Genomic DNA, 21,822 nt, shown 5'->3' with positions numbered 1-21,822 from the left:
GGAAAGAAAACGCAGGTGTATCAAATTTACTCATTAGAGCTGCCATGTTCGTTATTGATAATATACTTCTGAGGCCTGTAAAAGGGTATTTATATTTATCATCCAAAACTGGCTCACTCAGTAGATATTGCTTGGATGACATCAAGATATCCCTGCAATGAAATTGCATCACAATGCCTTGCAGACCATTGTGACATCATTGTTTACCATGACGTCACAATCAAATGACATCACTAATGGCTCTGCTACTGAAGCTGTCAGCAGTACTTTTTAGACTAAAGACTCTGTTTATTACTGTCTACAAACTGAAAAAGAATGATGTTGGATGATAAATAAAACCTCACCCTCGTGTCTTTTGATATCAAATATATCAACACTCATTGATAAAACTGGAAAAACTCCTCGGCAAGCCTCAAAATTTTGCCACTTTTATCAACTCATGTTGATATATCTGATATCAAGAGACACTTGGGCGAGATTTTCTATATCTACTCTCTCGTTCTAGTGAGTTAGTAGGCCATTCAGCAATATTCAAGCCACATATAACAAAAGAGATTGGCAGAAGTGAGTTCACACTCTGGGAAATCAAACCTGGGTCTTCAGTGTGATGACCAAACACTACAACCACTAGACTACCCACTGAAAGTATGTTGTACCTTGTCCGTGTGGTCACTCAGCTGGCTGGTCACTCCCCCAATCGCTTGCTGTAGTGTCATAGTGGCCACAGCCAACTTCTCCTGCAGATTGTCCAGCTTGTCATCAGTCTTCTTCTCTCTCTCCTTCCTACAAAAGATATACACAATCAACACAGGGAACTTGCTTATTGAAAACAGACTTTATATCAACTTCCTTTATGAGAGAGTGAGTTTGTCATCACATTGAACAGTGTTTTAGCAACACAGCACATCAGCTGAATGTGTGAGGTGTGAGGTGAGGTGAGGTGAGGTGAGGTGAGGTGAGGTGAGGTGAGGTGAGGTGAGGTGAGGTGAGGTGAGGTGAAATGGGGTTTAACGTCGCGTCCAAGATGATTGCACTTATATAGCGACATGCATGCACGTGTGTGTGTGTGGCTGCTTGTACTAGTCCAGACTGATGCCGATTTATAGTGCTAGCTAACTGAGATACCATGCCGCAGTTTAACATGAATACCCCACTCAGACACAGTTTACTGACTCCGAGCCGACCAGTCCTTGTTTTAGCCCCTTTATGCCAAGCACCAGACAGAGTAACAACAAGTTCCATCTTTTAATGTCTTCTGGTATGATGCGGCCGGGGATCGAACTCCGGACCTTCCGCTCTCTGGGCGGACGCTCTACCACTAGACCACGGAGGCGGTCAAATGTGGGAGGAAAACCCAAGTGACAGGTAGGTGCTTGTCACTTTAATGACACCCAAGAGCATAAGTATTGTGTTGACAAACCAAACATTATATTATTATAATGGACAGAAAAATCTATAGTCATATCACCCGTCACATACATCACATCAGATGTCCTTGGAGTGCAGCGGTAGAAACTAACAGTTTCAGTCCACTATAGTCCTTATTATGATAATATATAGGAAAACCCTTAAAAATGGCAAATGTCTACTAGTCGTTATCATACCTTAACTATTGGGCAGTTTGGCAATGACTACAGGACTAGTACCAATTTCTAACACTGGAGTGTTTGAAATTACCGAGAAAAGTCAAGGGATCTATAAAACAATCCTAATGTTTAGAACTAAAGATTATAGCGGTCCTAACATCAAAACACTATATGCAATACTCCAAGGATCCTTCTTAACTTCTAACACTGCCTGGAAAAATTATCAAGAGCATTGTTAAACAATTTCAAAATCCACTATTGACTTTTCTGTTTCCCACAAGAGACAATGGTAAAGAACATGCCTTGACTTGATTTCAGCAGAGAGTATCTTGTCCACCTGCTTCTTGTTTTCCTGCATCTGTTTCTCCAGCAGAGTGATGGCATCGTTCAGCTTCAGCAGGGTCTCCTTGCCCTTGCTGCGGTCATTCTGAAAACAGTACACTCAAGACTAAGAAGCTTATCCATCTTCATACAATCATGCTTTACAATCAAATGCTTTCCATGCAATGGGAATGATTGGATAATATCGGTAATCATAATTATTTCTTGTAACTGTAAAGTTCTACACAAGAAGTTTTTCATAACTTTTTAGTTACAGTGTAAGTGGAATAGAATTCATTTATTCGAACTTCTTTGGGATGAAATATTGCTGAAGTTAAACATTTCAAGAATCTACTTTCAAGGAATGATGAATGACTACATACATTGTTAACAGTATGATAAATATATCAAACAAAAGAAAATATCATTTTAATTGCAAAAATTGAAAATGTGTACAGTTATATTGTCAACTGAGAAAATCAGTAAAGTGAAGTGCAACTGGGTTTAGCAGGAAGAAAACATAGAACACTATAAAGAGGATCCCCTGTCTAGTGTCAAGTGTTGTATACATACAGGGGACACACATACACACAACACACTGTTCAAGGAATTAAATACAGAATGAAAGTCGAAAGGTTTTTGTCATAACCCTTAGGTTAAGTCATTCATACTTACTTCGGTTGAAACATTATAGTCAAAACACTTCACGATCAACGCTAAATTTCTAACACTGTACAGAGTTTCAAAATTATTGCATTGAATTCCTATGCATGTGAAACCAATAAAATTCAAATAAATCTTTAGAATGAAAGTGAGGATCTGGAAAATAACTAATTTTTCTCAGGACTAGAACAAATGAAGACAAATAATGTGCAAACTTTGCAAAAAACTCGCCCAGCTGATATCACAAACACAGAATGCTTGGTGCTTTATAATTTCCTTGAGTGAGTGGGTGGGTGGTTGGGTTGGTGAGTGAGTGAGTGAGTGAGTGAGTGAGTGAGTGAGTGAGTGAGTGAGTGAGTGAGTGATTTGGTGGGTGGGTGGGAGTGAGTGAGTGGATGGGTGGGTGGGTGTGTGGGTGGGTGGGTGAGTGGGTGGGTGAGTGAGTGAGTGAGTGAGTGAGTGAGTGAGTGAGTGAGTGAGTGAGTGAGTGAGTGAGTGAGTGAGTGAGTACTGAATTTATGCTGTATGGCAGCAGCATGGAAAGCGTATTCAAGCAGGAGTGAATGACTGCATGAGCTTCTCTCCAGGCCATAAGGAGCACACTATCAAAGAAGTTCGTCTTCCATGCAGTCATCTATTAAAAATCTATCCATCTTTCAAACCTAATTTGGCCACAATATTCAATATTAGACCCTGTGTATGACAAACAAATATAAACTAGGTTCTACACTTAGAAATTACACAAAGAGGATGAACAATCAAAACACTGATTGCATCAGAGATGAAATCATTGTCTGATTCTGGGACAAGCAAAGGTGTGTGCAGGTTTTGAGAAGGAGGTGTTTGCACCAGTGGCGTGAATAGACCCGGCATGGTCAACACAACATACCTCTATTCCCTCCTAACATGCCAGTGTGCAAGTAAACACATGCTTAAATTAACATGATGTTAATATGGACTAAGCATTTACAAATAATGACAAAGTAAGCATAGTTCTTCCACAGATATTCCCACCAAAGCAATGATCATGCAATTGTTGCAGACTAATCAAATAACGTAATCACTGTTTGAACTCATGTCTACATTTTTCATGTTTAAGCAACAATTTTTATATGAGTATTGATTATTGATACAGCTTGATCTTTCATTGATCATCACTGACCTTGATGAGATCTCTAAGTGCCTGTATTTCAGAGTCTGTCATTTTCTTCATGTTCTGGTACTGAGCCTCCACTTCTTCGCGAGATCGCCGTTCATACTCATTCCTTGCTGACTGTTCTTTCTGCATGAGCTGGAGAAACAATATAGCAGAACATTTGTACATTCATTTAACATAAAACCATCATTTTATAAACATTTGCTCATTTGTACCCATTCTCAACAAGAAATTTAAACTCTGCAGTTAAGGTAAATATGTCTATTACCATAACATCGATATCAGTTGTTGTTGTGTTCTTTGATAGGCTCTGCCATTTATGAAAAAGTAGTTATTACTTTTTTTAGTTTTTCCATCTTTTGAAGAAGAATTTTTTGTAATTTGATTGCAGGTATTCATGGGTGATGGAGGAACATGGTGTACACAAAGCCATGACGTATTGACGATGGTGTAAAGACCCTATGACACAGACTGCTCAATAGGACAACATCTACCTTCTCCAGTTGCACATGCTTGTCCTGGATCTCCTCGCGGAGTTTGATCTCCTTGTTGAGGATCTTCTTGTTGATGTCCTCCAAAGTCTCTGCAACCTTGGCCTGTTGCTTCATCCGGTCAGATTCTGTTTTATGCTCTTTCTCTCGCGCAATCATGTCCAGTGCGTGCATCGACTCCTCTCGCTTCCGATTCTGCTCCGAGATCAACTGCTTGAGTTCATTTGATCTGAAGGAAATATTGAGCGGAGAAATCATCCAGCTGAGTACAAGGTCATTAAACACCTCCTAAAATGTTCCCCACAATCTTTTAACACAGGCAATTGCCCATTGAGTATAGCTGTAAAGCATGTGGTTAATATTTAAGAAATAAATGGTGAGTATCATAGAATAAACCATGAGGGCCCTGGGTAGTTTATTCTCCCTGCAGTATTTTATTGGATGATAAACAATGACCACGAGTAGTTCCTTTCTTATATGAGATATCAACATTATGTACAGCCTCTTTCAGGAATTAGATAAAGTGTACAAGCTTTAAATACGTTAACCCAAATTTTAATAATGATGAATTCCTGAAAAGAATCTGACCTTGAAATTTGTCAGACAAATTCATCTTACCTATAGGTGGGTTAAGTTGGTATTTCCAACATATTCCCACAATCCTCACATCAATCAATTCTACCTTTTATCCTAATACTGATTGTCATATTTCTGCCACTTATTGGATGCATTCGTTTGGCCACTGCATTTATCTGTGTAGCCCGGCTACATCTATGGGGAACAACTTACTAGACACTCCCCTCTCAAAAATACATCGTCCAATATATGATGTCATCAAGTTGCGAGCACATATTCGAATCTCCAGAAATGATGTCTTAATAGAACAATGTTTTATTGTGAAATAAACCATGCTTTGTTCTTCAATGTTCTTTGCAATTCATTGCGTAGCTATCTTATATATGTGCATCAATAAACATCATAATCAAATGATAGTTCCTAACTTACGGGGCATAGAAAAAAATTAACAAAATAAACTATTCCTTACTAATAACAATCGTATACAAATATTATTGTATAATAAGATCCAGATTCCTACCTGAGCTGAAGTGTCTGTTCCAGACTTCTTCGATCTGTCGACTCCTGATCTTGTCGTGTCCGCAGATCGAGGATAACATCACGGATCTCACCCATTCTACAGAAAACAAATCAGGAAATCTGATAATTACAGTAAGTAAACAATAATACCCTGCAGCAAATTTAAGACTGTTCAAAGGTTATAATATCAATGATTAATCATGTGTTCAAGATGACAGAACTGTATATGGGGGCGATGAGTTGTCCTGACCTGGTCTCGACTTGTCCGCGGAGGTGGGTGGTGCTACTGTTAGTCTGGGTCTGGATGTCACCCTGCTTCCTCATAGACTCTAACTGTAACATACATCACAATCAGCATAATAATCACAATCAGCATAATAATCACAGTCAGCATAATAATCACAGGAGGCATGACCATCACAGTCATCGTAACTATCAGTAAGCATGACCATCACAGTCACCATAACTATCACAGTCACCATAACTATCACAGTCACCATAACTATCACTAAGAATGAACATCACTGTCACCGTAACTATCAGTAAGCATGACCATCACAGTCATCGTAACTATCACAGTCAGCATAATAATCACAGGAGGCATGACCATCACAGTCATCGTAACTATCAGTAAGCATGACCATCACAGTCACCATAACTATCACAGTCACCATAACTATCAGTAAGCATGACCATCACAGTCATTGTAACTATCACAGTCAGCATAATAATCACAGGATTCATTACCATCACAGTCATCATAACTATCACAGTCAGCATAATAATCACAGGAGGCATGACCATCACAGTCACCATAACTATCAGAAAGCATGACCATCACAGTCACCATAACTATCAGTAAGCATGACCATCACAGTCACCATAACTATCAGTAAGCATGACCATCACAGTCACCATAACTATCAGTAAGCATGACCATCAGTCACCATAACTATCAGTAAGCATGACCATCACAGTCACCATAACTATCAGTAAGCATGACCATCACAGTCACCATAACTATCACAGTCACCATAACTATCAGTAAGCATGACCATCACAGTCACCATAACTATCAGTAAGCATGACCATCACAGTCACCATAACTATCACTTAGCATGACCATCACAGTCACCATAACTATCACTTAGCATGACCATCACAGTCACCATAACTATCAGTAAGCATGACCATCACAGTCACCATAACTATCAGTAAGCATGACCATCACAGTCACTATAACTATCAGTAAGCATGACCATCACAGTCACCATAACTATCAGTAAGCATGACCATCACAGTCACCATAACTATCAGTAAGCATGACCATCACAGTCACCATGACTATCAGTAAGCATGACCATCACAGTCACCATAACTATCAGTAAGCATGACCATCACAGTCACCATAACTATCACTTAGAATGACCATCACAGTCACCATAACTATCAGTAAGCATGACCATCACAGTCACCATAACTATCAGTAAGCATGACCATCACAGTCACTATAACTATCACAGTCACCATAACTATCAGTAAGCATGACCATTACAGTCACCATAACTATCAGTAAGCATGACCATCACAGTCACCATAACTATCAGTAAGCATGACCATCACAGTCACCATAACTATCAGTAAGCATGACCATCACAGTCACCATAACTATCAGTAAGCATGACCATCACAGTCACTATAACTATCAGTAAGCATGACCATCACAGTCACTATAACTATCACAGTCACCATAGATATCAGTAAGCATGACCATCACAGTCACTATAACTATCAGTAAGCATGACCATCTCAGTCACCATAACTATCAGTAAGCATGACCATCACAGTCACCATAACTATCAGTAAGCATGACCATCACAGTCACCATAACTATCAGTAAGCATGACCATCACAGTCACCATAACTATCAGTAAGCATGACCATCACAGTCACTATAACTATCAGTAAGCATGACCATCACAGTCACCATAACTATCACTTAGCATGACCATCAAAGTCACCATAACTATCAGTAAGCATGACCATCACAGTCACCATAACTATCAGTAAGCATGACCATCACAGTTACCATAACTATCAGTAAGCATGACCATCACAGTCACCATAACTATCACTTAGAATGACCATCACAGTCACCATAACTATCACTTAGCATGACCATCACAGTCATCATAACTATCAGTAAGCATGACCATCACAGTCACTATAACTATCACAGTCACCATAACTATCAGTAAGCATGACCATTACAGTCACCATAACTATCAGTAAGCATGACCATCACAGTCACCATAACTATCAGTAAGCATGACCATCACAGTCACCGTAACTATCAGTAAGCATGACCATCACAGTCACCATGACTATCAGTAAGCATGACCATCACAGTCACCATAACTATCAGTAAGCATGACCATCACAGTCACCATAACTATCAGTAAGCATGACCATCACAGTCACTATAACTATCAGTAAGCATGACCATCACAGTCAATATAACTATCACAGTCACCATAGCTATCAGTAAGCATGACCATCACAGTCACTATAACTATCAGTAAGCATGACCATCTCAGTCACCGTAACTATCAGTAAGCATGACCATCACAGTCACTATAACTATCAGTAAGCATGACCATCACAGTCACTATAACTATCACAGTCACCATAGCTATTAGTAAGCATGACCATCACAGTCACTATAACTATCAGTAAGCATGACCATCTCAGTCACCATAACTATCAGTAAGCATGACCATCACAGTCACCATAACTATCAGTAAGCATGACCATCACAGTCACCATAACTATCACTTAGCATGACCATCACAGTCACCATAACTATCACTTAGCATGACCATCACAGTCACCATAACTATCAGTAAGCATGACCATCACAGTCACCATAACTATCAGTAAGCATGACCATCACAGTCACTATAACTATCAGTAAGCATGACCATCACAGTCACCATAACTATCAGTAAGCATGACCATCACAGTCACCATAACTATCAGTAAGCATGACCATCACAGTCACCATGACTATCAGTAAGCATGACCATCACAGTCACCATAACTATCAGTAAGCATGACCATCACAGTCACCATAACTATCACTTAGAATGACCATCACAGTCACCATAACTATCAGTAAGCATGACCATCACAGTCACCATAACTATCAGTAAGCATGACCATCACAGTCACTATAACTATCACAGTCACCATAACTATCAGTAAGCATGACCATTACAGTCACCATAACTATCAGTAAGCATGACCATCACAGTCACCATAACTATCAGTAAGCATGACCATCACAGTCACCATAACTATCAGTAAGCATGACCATCACAGTCACCATAACTATCAGTAAGCATGACCATCACAGTCACTATAACTATCAGTAAGCATGACCATCACAGTCACTATAACTATCACAGTCACCATAGATATCAGTAAGCATGACCATCACAGTCACTATAACTATCAGTAAGCATGACCATCTCAGTCACCATAACTATCAGTAAGCATGACCATCACAGTCACCATAACTATCAGTAAGCATGACCATCACAGTCACCATAACTATCAGTAAGCATGACCATCACAGTCACCATAACTATCAGTAAGCATGACCATCACAGTCACTATAACTATCAGTAAGCATGACCATCACAGTCACCATAACTATCACTTAGCATGACCATCAAAGTCACCATAACTATCAGTAAGCATGACCATCACAGTCACCATAACTATCAGTAAGCATGACCATCACAGTTACCATAACTATCAGTAAGCATGACCATCACAGTCACCATAACTATCACTTAGAATGACCATCACAGTCACCATAACTATCACTTAGCATGACCATCACAGTCATCATAACTATCAGTAAGCATGACCATCACAGTCACTATAACTATCACAGTCACCATAACTATCAGTAAGCATGACCATTACAGTCACCATAACTATCAGTAAGCATGACCATCACAGTCACCATAACTATCAGTAAGCATGACCATCACAGTCACCGTAACTATCAGTAAGCATGACCATCACAGTCACCATGACTATCAGTAAGCATGACCATCACAGTCACCATAACTATCAGTAAGCATGACCATCACAGTCACCATAACTATCAGTAAGCATGACCATCACAGTCACTATAACTATCAGTAAGCATGACCATCACAGTCAATATAACTATCACAGTCACCATAGCTATCAGTAAGCATGACCATCACAGTCACTATAACTATCAGTAAGCATGACCATCTCAGTCACCGTAACTATCAGTAAGCATGACCATCACAGTCACTATAACTATCAGTAAGCATGACCATCACAGTCACTATAACTATCACAGTCACCATAGCTATTAGTAAGCATGACCATCACAGTCACTATAACTATCAGTAAGCATGACCATCTCAGTCACCATAACTATCAGTAAGCATGACCATCACAGTCACTATAACTATCAGTAAGCATGACCATCTCAGTCACCATAACTATCAGTAAGCATGACCATCACAGTCACTATGACCATCAGTCACCATAACTATCAGTAAGCATGACCATCACAGTCACTATAACTATCAGTAAGCATGACCATCTCAGTCACCATAACTATCAGTAAGCATGACCATCACAGTCACTATGACCATCAGTCACCATAACTATCAGTAAGCATGACCATCACAGTCACTATAACCATCACAGTCACTATAACTATCACAGACACCATAACTATCAGTAAGCATGACCATCACAGTCACTATAACCATCACAGTCACTATAACTATCACAGACACCATAACTATCACAGTCACAGTTTTGAGTTTACAGTGTTCCCAAAATTAAGGATTCTTTCTCAGAACTGCAATGTCAAAATTTAAAGATACATTATGACAAACACTTGAAAGATGGTAAATGATTTGAATAAGTTCTGTTGTAATCTAAATGTTCAATCTGTATTTAGACTATCCTTAAACAATACTGTCAGAATGTAAACATAATCAACATATCAGTTGTCATATCCTAGAACCTTGTAATGCTGTTATTATGAATAAAACATATTTTTCAAAAGGATGCAATACATGAAACCATAAAGGATATTAAGGATATATACATGTATGTTACTGAAATGTAAGTTGTGGAATCATACTGTAAACCCATATTACTGCCATGTGATCACACCAAGCTCAATGACAGAATCCACAGGACCTAAAACTATCTGAACTTACAACAGAGAAATTGTCACAAAGGCAATTAATACCAACACTGGCACTATCATATTTTTATAATTTTGAGGCATGATGAGAATTTAACAGAAAGTGTATGTGTTTTCTCGCTACTCATTAAATTAAAGCTTTATACTCAAACAAAATACGGCAACATGAATGAGGCCACATGTATAAAACACTTCTAAAGACATCGGTGCACTTTCACTGCCAACAGTAGTGAGTCACATGAAGCATGAGTGTTTGGAAGGAATATGTATGTGGTGTATTTAGTCAAATGAAAAAAAATAAGGGGACACATTTCTCTGTTAGTACATGGGGACAATACTATAATTTGTGGCAGGTGTTTGGTGGTAGGATGGGCAGGTATGGATACCTAATGATTAATTTATCATGCTTTATGATAATTAATTAAAAGCTTTATAAAAGACATAAATACAGGGACAAATCTCATTAAAGTCAAATCTTGTACTCTACAACTCTGCATAGGAGGTTCCAAACTTTATAATCTGCCAATCAGTATCTTGGCTACTATTGGAAGCTTCTATAGAAGGCTTCTATAGGAGGCTTGAGTATGAGTGACAAAAGCACTCAGACAAGCATATATGATTTCTACTTGTTGTAAACTAGGAAGTTCCAAATGCAAAATAATAAAGCCACACCATTATATTGTAATGGATATTTCATACTTCCTGTCATTTCTGAGCACCAAGAGGGTGTGCTGTCAAGGGTATACTTGTGTTCTGTGTGGGTTTTCTTTTGCTGAGAACAAAATTTCCAAATTGAGGGAGTATAAAGATGAAGCTGAATCATTTCATATAGCTGACATCTGATTTGTTCTTCCCACAGAGAGGTATCATATGGAGTAAAAGACCTGATTGTGATGAGACTGATACATGGACAACACATTCAGTGTTTAGAATTAAACACATGTTTAGACAATGCAGGACATTGTGCAGCTGGAAAGGGGATTAGCATCAACATATGAAGGGTGGAATAGATGTTAGGGAGGTCTAAACACATGCGATCATGCTAGAGTGATAGAATATAATTCATAACAGTTATGGATTTAACTTACCCTCTAACAACGACAGCAATAATACAAAAGATGAAACTTGAATATGATATCCAAATAAACATCCAGGTAGAAATGAAGCCTTTATTTCAGTATGAAGGCTGGACTACCGTTATTGATTATTATAACACTGGAGACAGCAGGAGGTGTAGCACTAACATCTCCATTTGATAGGGAGACTATAATGTTAGTATCTGTCACTCGTCACTGATTTCCTTAATACACTTTCGTGAAATACATCAAAACTTGATACATAATATTCCCCTAATGTCATTAGATAAAAAAATTATACAAGTTGATCTTACAACCAAATGTAGAGAACCAGTTCTACCCCAAATCCAACTTCTACATGCTACAATTTCAGAGGACAAATGTACAGCCACAAGTAAATAGGAGTCTACAAGCATAAACTTGGCTCTCAGCATCATTTTCAGTAGATTCAATGTTAATGTATGGCCTAGTCCTCGGCCTAGTGGCTGAGACCCCTTGTCCATCATGGTCTAGCCAAGAGACAGGGGACTCACACAGTGGGGCCTATTCGGACCCTGACATACTATATCAGCCAGTTCTAGTGAGATTTCTTGTACATCCTTCTCCAGCAAGGACCCTTGCCTCCCTGATACCTCCCTAGCTACAAGGCCAGTATTTGCAAGACCTCATCCACATCCTCCTCACCTGGACCCTGTTCTCTTCCTCCAGCCTCTTGGACCTCATCCTGAGGTCGCTGGCTATAGACTGGAACTCCTGGTTCTGTGTGTCAACCTTGCTCCGCAACCCTCTCAGTTCCTCCATCAGAGAGAACACCTGCTTCTCAACCTGATCCTTGGCTCGCTGAGTCTCATGAAGGGAGCCCTGCAACTCGGATATTCTACAACACAAACATAGAAAGCTGTATCTCTTGCCTAGAACTGAGTCTGAAGTAACAATAGGTATCTCACTCAAAATAGACATTCAGTGACAATAGATACATCACATTCAGGAATATATAAAATCATGAAGAACAAAAGAAAATGTGGAGTGGAACAAAACTCCAATCCATGTACTGAAACTGTTTTAAAACAGTGTAAAAGAATTAAAACAAACTCAAAATTGATAGAAAACAGCTGTTTGATTGAGCTGAGGTTAACTTCAGCTATGTCACATGACTATCACTGACTCAAAAAAAGTGTCCTGCTTTTTGCTTTTTGTCTTGCTTGTGGCAGGGTATAAGGGATTTATTTCCCTCCAAGGCGGGATACATAGTATTTTATCAAGATCACGTGGACCAATCAGACCTCATCATTCTGACATCGAGGTATGATAAATATGATTGTCCCCTTCCTACCTTGTCATCTGTGAGTCCTTCTTCGTGCGTAGTTCATGCTGACTGGAGAGTACAGCTTGCTCCACACCCTTGGTGTGAGTGACCAGGGTGGACAAAGCTGACCTTTCCTCCAGTAGCTTCTCTTCCGTGACCTTGATCCGAGTGGACAGCTGCATGATGAGGTCATTGCACATCTTGAGCGATGACTCCACCTGCTGGCGAGCATTGCGCTCTTCTCGTAAAGTGTTCTCATTCTTATTCACAGAAGTCCTGAGTTCATTCTGTAGTCGTAACACCTCTTCTAGAAGAGCACGGTTTGACTTCTCTGTGACGCCAAGACGAGACTCCAGGAAATTGACTTTCTCCTGAGCTTCGATGAGGTCAACGCTAGACCTCATCCCATTCCGTCCCCCTGCACCGTGAAATGGTACCACTTGGTTGTCCACGGCAGGGGTCGGGGACGGAATTGAAGGCAACTGACTATACTTGGCAGGAAATTGGGCCGACGGTCTGGAGAAGAAAAAAACACCATAAAAATATTAGAGAAACTGAGTGAGTGAGTTGGGATATAGAACACTTTTATCAGGGTGGGGGACTCCAGAAATGGGTTTCACATATTGTACCCATGAGGAGAATTGTACTATGCAGGTCCTTCAGTGTGACGAGTAAATGCTTAAACCACTAGGCTGCTCCCGACCCTGTATATTAAAAAACATGAAGTCATTCACCATCACATCACTGTCATACTAAGCGACCTGTTCATTGCAAATCAATGAGCAATTCTGACATGAAATACAAATGTTATTCTAAGCATAAATCACGAGTTTTCATGCATAAGATGCTGTGAATCATTCACAGTCAGGGAAAGAGCCTTTTACATTTAATGAGGTGGTTTACAAAATGTCTGAAATAGAATAACTGAAATAAGAAGAAAACAATTTTCACAATTCAGGGCTAAAAATACATTTTATTGTCACTAATCTAAAAAAATATTTGCTACCCGACAGTTGAAATCACTTATCTTTTCTAAAGTTTACTAGTCTTAGACAATCAATTGTCAATTTTGAACCATACAAATACTTGTTGTTGCAGGAACTTGTAAGCCAAATGATTCACTGCTGGGGGATAAGACCGCTGCCATAGGGGACTGATATACTCCCTGACAATACATTAGAGTTGGAAATCAAAACCTGGGTGCATAACATGGAAAATATAAAGGAATGTGTTGAGTATAGTGTCAAACCATCAACAACCAACACTTAACCGAATGTCCTGCCAAGTTGAATGTTCCTGTTTTTCTGTCCTGACTAGTAGGTTAGTTTGGAAGCTGACACTTATCATGCTAACATTAAATTTATGACTGAAAATATTTTGAAAAACAACTAATAAAAACTAGAATTTGTTTTTACTCAAAAACCTATGTCTGCCCCTTCTTTTTTTAGATACATTAGTTCAAGTTGTTACTGTAAATCTGTTTGCATATCCCAAAAAACAAACATAGCAAATCACAGCCTGGAAAGTTAATGGTTTCGTGCAGAACATTAGCTGAAGAGTTTTGGAGGGAAACAAATGCTACTTTTTGTTTGTTTCAGATTTAGTCCAAATTGTTTCCATGGCAACACTACAAATTAAATAAAAATAAAATTGAAAAATATGAAAAGGCAATAGTTGATCATGTGGTCATTGCACATGTATATGGTATAGTTTCATGCAAAAATATTCTTTAGCTTGAGAGTTGTGTCTCAGAAACAAAACCTACAGTTTTTTTAGATTAAGTCCACATTGTTTCCATGGAAGCTTAACAAAGGGAGACATATTTAAAAGGCTTTACACTGATTTTGGTTCATGCACTGCACCATTTCACTGAGTTCCTGTTGATGTAAAATAAAATATAACAGATATGTTGAAATGTTAATGTGCTGAGAAGACTTTGATGAGATCATTTTCTTTTGCTCTGACCTACCCTGCATGTCACTTGACCTGAGATATCCCCCGAGGACAATTACAATTGTACTAACGTGTAAGGATGGCAAAAAAAAACCTGGTCTCAGCAGAACTGAACAAGTGAAATGTGAACAATATTATAAATATCAACATGCTGTTGCTAACTAACAGATTGCAATGTTTTGGAAACATAAACTTGCATTGTGTCCTGTTGATGTGGATTTTGTTTCCAATAGAGAGTTGCTAGGAAAATATTGATTCATACCATCCCTCTTGAAAAAAAACCATGCTGTTCTCATACAACCCCAAACTGAAGATACGATGGCTTGAAGACAACTTAACGTATGTACCTTCTGGCTATCGTGCTGACAAAATGCACTTAGACATAACAGGTTCTTTTGTAACTGACAGCGGTTTTCATGTGTTACATTATATATTCATTCCATCTCCTCCACACCAAGACATCTGTAAATAATTCATCACATAATGTGTTTTGGTAACTAGCTTTGGGAATTAACAAGGTGGTCACATATATACAGAAATTGTGAATTAAAGGGAGACTACTGTGCATTATATAGCACTGAGACTTGAACTTGGTGACGAGACACTGTTTCTTTGTCGTTAGAGTAATCATAAAGTTCTAGATTGATGTACAGACAAACAAAATAGGGATTTATTTATTTGAATCAAATTTGTAAGCAATGCATGCCTGCCGAGCTTTAAAAGTTGGATTTAAACGCACATTATCTGGTGAAAAAACACCCAAACAAAAATAAAGCACTAGTGTTATTGACATATTGTTATCATGTATTTTATTAAATATTCACGCTATCTCCTTTGCACACTGACACATGTGAATGATTCCTCCCATAATATGAGCTTGTAACTAGTGGTAGTCATGGGAATTATTGAGGCGATCATGTCTACAGACATTACAAAAACAGAAATGGTGTGAATTAAGTTATCTGACACTATTCAGTGAAAAAGAAAAAATAATAGATACAATGATAGAACAGTGTAGGTGTTATGTGGCCCCATAATAAAAGTGTGTTAAATAAGAAATAGAGCCACAAGGCTTTTACCTCATTTGATTTTTTCTTGAATGTTATATCAGATCAGAAAGGTCTTACAAGGATAAAGAAGAACAAGAAAAAAATATGTTTCAAAACAACAGACATCTCCACATCATGTTCATTAAATTACACAATAATACATGCATAACTGTCTATATAAAGGATTTTTCAGCACTATTGGCAGACAGAGCCATACTTGAAGGTTGAAGCTGTCAAAAATCACAATACACAGCGAAGTATAACACATACTTACTACATATGACATTTTATCATGAATCATGCAGATATGGCTGAGCAATGGGCAGAAATGGAATTTTCAATATGGCTGCCATGGCAGCCATGTTCAAAATCAGATCGGAATACTGAGAGCACAGTTTAGAGGAAGTGCTAGTAACTTCAACAACAAAAATCAGAGTTTGCAGAGGAAATGTTGAAAATGCAGTAAAACTGAAAAATCAAACATATTTACTACATATCAAATTTTACAATGATACAAGCAGAGATGGCTCAGAAATGGTCAAGAATGACATATGGTACAATATGGCTGATATGTCTGATTGAACAAAACCCCAAACAGAACACTTTTCAGTAAATTTAAGCCAATGTAATTGACATTCCCCGTACATACCATCATAATTAAGGGTGCATATAAAACACTACAGCGTATTATACGCGAATAAATAAGACTTTTGAACATTGATCAATTGGAACGGTTGCTAATTGGGATTGTTCACTAGCCAATATATTAGCAAATATCGCCGTGGGCGCTTATTAGAGCGGGGTGTTTATTACGTTGAATACGGTAATTGCTTTGAACTACTATCCACTATAGTCAGTCATCACATATATTCTTATCGCTAACAGCTGATACACAAACTCAAATGAAAGCTCCAGAAAATAACGGGTAAAATTACTGCATAATTATGACATTTCTACATAGAACTATTGAAGCAGTAAATAATGGATGACAATCAACATCCAACTGGTGGCAGTGATCTTCAGTGCAGTCACTGTTAGCTGGGGCACATAATGCCTCCTTTAGTCATTACATGAGATGAGATACACGCAGATCAAAGCAAATAGCTTCATTGATCTTGATAACACCTAGCACATGGTTGGTACATGCAGTTATAATGATATGTAATATACTTGAACCTTTAATTACTGATGTTGTCCCTACTCCCTTCCCTATTATGAGTCTTATTAGTGTTCAACATTGAGGGGGGCCCTGCAGTTGTTGGCGCCTTCCCTGAGGCTCATGGTGTTTGAATACAGGGGCCCTTAAGACATAACCTTAAGGGTCATAACAAGGAACCCCTGACTTTCATGCTTAATTCTGAACAATGCTAAATCTCCAAAAGATCTTTCATTTCCTTGTAAATGGAAAATAAAAAGCTTTCCGTTGGCAATGTCAAAGATTAATAATGTTCTGACAGTATGTAAATGCCATAAAAATAATGTATCTCGTATTAGATGTGTGATGACCTATTACAGCAGGAACCATACAAATACATGTAGCAATATCCATTAAAAGAAAAACATTTATGAAGGCTAAACTGATCATATCTTAGTCTACAAATGGCTTAACATGAACAGAGAGCACAGTTTTAGTACAAAATACAGGGAAATGTGTTTTTAAAAAGAATTATTTGATCACATATAGGATTTTTTAAATAAATAAAAGCTCTGAAGTTGCTCTGATGTCTGGTCCTCAACCAGTTGATGTGTAGCTTAGGGTCTTACCAGTCATAGAAAATTGTGTCCTATACACATACAAATTGAGCATGGATGCAAATAATTTACATTGCGAGTCATGTGGGATTCAAACAAGTTTGGCTGTTTGAAACATAATATTTATTAATATTGTTGATTGCATGTTCCATATAACTGACATTTCTACTCTGGTAAGACATACACCCAAACCCAATGTTCAGAATGTCAATGGTTGATTTCTTCTTGAACTCCCCATCTATAATACACCTGAGGCTTCTGAGCATGCACACCCATATGCCTGGACCCCCAAAATCTATTCCTGGGAGTCCTAAGGACAAGAAAATAGACAGACCCAAGTAAATCTTTGTTAGCTCCGATGATTGGTTAATTTAGACTTCATTATGCAATTAGAATTATCGTAGTATTTTCTTTTGTGACAGACAGTCTCGTCATGTTATGGCTGAAATATTGCCCATGTGACGTTAAATAATAACTCACTCACTCACTCACTGTGACAGGCAGTATGCCCCTAATGGTGTCAGACCAAGTTATTGCCAAATTTCCAAAATATTACATTCTGAAAATGAGATACAGAATGAATATATGAATTGATATATGGACAACTGTATCGTTTGTTGTATTATTAGGTGTAGATCTGTGATGCATCGATATATATTGATGGGGCGTCATACCTGGAATCTCTACAGGACTGGTGTCACTTTCATGCAGGAAGACCAGTAAGGATCTGCAATCTCATTAAATTAAATTGTTTACTCCAATACAATAACTCTCTACATACAGATCTGGTCATTTTAGTAGAAATTGTGTCAGCTTCTTGGTGTGAGTGAGCAAAACATTCAACTACCGGTAAACATATCTGAAAACAAGACTGCCTCTGTGGTCTAGTTGTAGAGTGTCCACCCGGAGAGCGGAAGGTCCGGGGTTCGATCCCCTGCCACGTCATACCAAAAGACGTTAAAAGATGGTACTTGTTGTTACCCTGTCTGGCGCTTGGCATTAAGGGGCTAAAACAAGGACTGGTCGGCTCGGAGTTAGTATACTGTGTCTGAGTAGGGTATTCATGTTAAACTGTGGCATGATATCTCAGTGAGCTAGCACTATAAATTGGCATCAATCCAGACTAGTACAAGCAGCCACACACACCCGTACATGCCAACGCTATATAAGTGCAATAATCTTGGACAAGACGTTAAACCCCATTTCACCTCACCTCACCTCACCTCAATTGCACGCACGCACGCACGTGATACATGCAGGGAGGTATCACATCGAGTTAAAGATTGATGGATCATAATAGAGGTGCATTTTGGATTTAAACTCATTATCAGTGGATTCAGGCAATGCTGAGGGATGCTACTCTATCTCACAGCAAATTGCAGCACATTTGACCACATGACAAGATTTGCCCATTTCCTCCTATGATAGAGTGAGTGAGTGAGTGAGTGAGTATGGTTTTACGCCGCTTTTAGCAATATTCCAGCACTATCGAGGCGGGGGACACCAGAAATGGGCTTCACACATTGTAACCATGTCAGGAATCGAAACTCGGGTTTTCGGCGTGACGAGCGAACGCTTTAACCACGAGGCTACCCGACCGCCCCCTATGATAGAGTATAGCACAGATAAAATAATGCACAACAAACCACAAAAAAAGCCAATCTATATAATTCCCTTTTTTGTCATCTCACAATCTGTTTGCCATAAGTGTTCACTCTATGCTCCCACTTAGCTCGGACATATTTGAGCATACAGATCTTCCAGCTTAGCATGAGAGTTACAGTGTGCCAAGTAAACATGAAGCAAGTGGTGTCAACACAGGACACAACGGTGTCTAATGGTGGGGAACTCCAGGCAAACACTCTGTGTGTACCAGCGTTGCAGTCACATCTACACTCCACAATGTCTACATACGGTATTGGCAATACTTAAGTTAGGTAATATTACTGTATGTTCTCATAAACACTTTGCAACGTGTAGTCATGGAAACAATATACACTGTATTGTAACTTAATATTCAACTTGTGCATATTATATGTATTGAAGTTTTATCTGCTTAATGGAAAGAAATGGTATTTAATAGAAACTGATTTGGTTTGAAATTTCTATCACAATTAATGAATTATGGCATTAAACATGAATCTTTAATGTGATTTTATATACAATTCACATGAAATTTTAAATAGTAGATTACAAATATGAAAAATAATAATAACTTAAAACAAAAATAGATTTGCCAAACTAAGTTTTCAAGTACTGCTCAATCTATAAAAATTGTGTATTGTTTAAAAAGAGCACTCATTTTTAATTTTCAAAGAGCTTAGGTCGCATATTATTGTGGGTAATTGGTACCTTTAATCTTGTAAGGGCAACTATCACAGTGAGCATAGCCTATGGAAAGGGGCCTTGTATAGTTTTCAAATACATTTATACAAAGGAAGGTGTTTCACAACAAAATTTGTATTTTCATCATTTACATAAATCAAGATCCACTCAGACCTCATGACCTGATCATCAAATATAGGTAGTTAAAACATTTATTTGGTGGCCTTCAAAACAGATATTAATGTACTGGAAATCATCAGCCATCAGCTTCTAACTACTGGTGCAAATAACATCCAAACCCATTACACCTCCTGTCCCTCAAATAAATATAGTTCATTAACAGACTACTACTGCAAGCCAGAGGCATGTGCAGCCAAACACTCATTGTTGCAGTTCTAACAAAAATAATATTTCAAAATTTGTTCTTTCTAAGCATGGAGGAATACTTAAACTTGTCGAACAACATGTTTCTTATCAAACAAATATCAAAGGGTTTACTGTACTGGTTCTATAGAAGTCTTTGATATGCATTTAGAAGCCCGTAAAGCAAAACTACAGGAAACGACAGCCTCATTTATTTTTTCTCTACAATGCGTGATGAACCTTGAGAACACCATCACAGAAGTCCTGAAGTTATACAAAGAACAAAGATACTGCATCCACAAAGTTTCAAGTCCAAGTTCTTCCCTATTTCAATCAGGAAATGACCATAATTGACAATCATGCAAGGATTAGATTAAGATGCTATCTTAAAGTAAAGTCTAATGAATAATAAATAGACAAGATTGGTAAATAGGTTTGTACGATGCAGACAATCTTGGACAAGAAATTAGATGCTTTAATCCTAGCAAGATTACATTGTGTATGATGCTTCACGGACAACAAGGGACAACAAGGGACATCAAGGGACATCAAGGGACAACAAGGGACATCAAGGGACAACAAGGGACATCAAGGGACAACAAGGGACAACAAGGGACAACAAGGGACATCAAGGGACAACCAGGGACAACAAGGGACAACCAGGGACAACCAGGGACAACAAGGGACAACAAGGGACAACAAGGGACAAAAAGGGACAACAAGGGACAACAAGGGACATCAAGGGACAACAAGGGACAACAAGGGACAACCAGGGACATCAATGGACAACAAGGGACATCAAGGGACAACAAGGGACATGAAGGGACAACAAGGGACAACAAGGGACAACCAGGGACATCAATGGACAACAAGGGACAACAAGGGACAACAAGGGACATGAAGGGACAACAAGGGACAACAAGGGACATCAAGGGACATCAAGGGACAACAAGGGACAACAAGGGACATCAAGGGACAACAAGGGACAACAAGGGACAACAAGGAGCCTCCTACCATTGTCTGATAAGGATGACATGCAGCGCACCTAGATCATGACAAGTAATCAATACTGTACTGCAGACTGGAGCAACTGAATCAATGAGAATGTCTACATTTCAGTTTAACTAACTACACAGTTTCCCGCTGTAGGATGTTCATCAGCGTACATGACGTAATTAAGGCAAACCAACCAGCTACAAACAGTTGTCATGGACGATGATGTGCTGATTATCAGGACCAACAAACAAAAATTGTTCTTAAAAAAATGACAGGGAGCTGATTTGATCTTATCAAATCATCAGAAATAATTAGAAGAAAAACTTCAAAGATAATGATTGTGAATATTCATTCAAAAGTTATAGTGACATGTGTCATAAGAGTACCAGTATTGTATGTATACCGGATATCGCCGTGT

General features: G+C 38.6%; 1 protein-coding gene across 1 annotated transcript in view; it reads right to left on the bottom strand.

Moving 5' to 3' along the window:
- Positions 1-21,822, bottom strand: part of LOC139468219 (coiled-coil domain-containing protein 154-like) — a 53,993-nt gene that overhangs the window by 17,939 nt on the left and 14,232 nt on the right. Inside the window, exons 2-10 of the mRNA XM_071250040.1 lie at positions 12,994-13,482; positions 12,345-12,537; positions 5,563-5,645; positions 5,314-5,409; positions 4,221-4,446; positions 3,733-3,861; positions 3,460-3,471; positions 1,889-2,013; positions 657-783 (exon numbers count right to left, since the gene is read on the bottom strand). Coding sequence (XP_071106141.1) covers positions 657-783; positions 1,889-2,013; positions 3,460-3,471; positions 3,733-3,861; positions 4,221-4,446; positions 5,314-5,409; positions 5,563-5,645; positions 12,345-12,537; positions 12,994-13,482 — 1,480 coding nt within the window. The remainder of the gene's footprint in view (positions 1-656; positions 784-1,888; positions 2,014-3,459; positions 3,472-3,732; positions 3,862-4,220; positions 4,447-5,313; positions 5,410-5,562; positions 5,646-12,344; positions 12,538-12,993; positions 13,483-21,822) is intronic.

Source organism: Haliotis cracherodii, unplaced genomic scaffold (assembly GCF_022045235.1).
Source record: "Haliotis cracherodii isolate W230 unplaced genomic scaffold, xgHalCrac1.p SCAF_2, whole genome shotgun sequence".
Taxonomy (NCBI): Eukaryota; Metazoa; Mollusca; class Gastropoda; order Lepetellida; family Haliotidae; genus Haliotis; species Haliotis cracherodii.
This window is presented reverse-complemented; position numbering and strand designations above follow the sequence as displayed.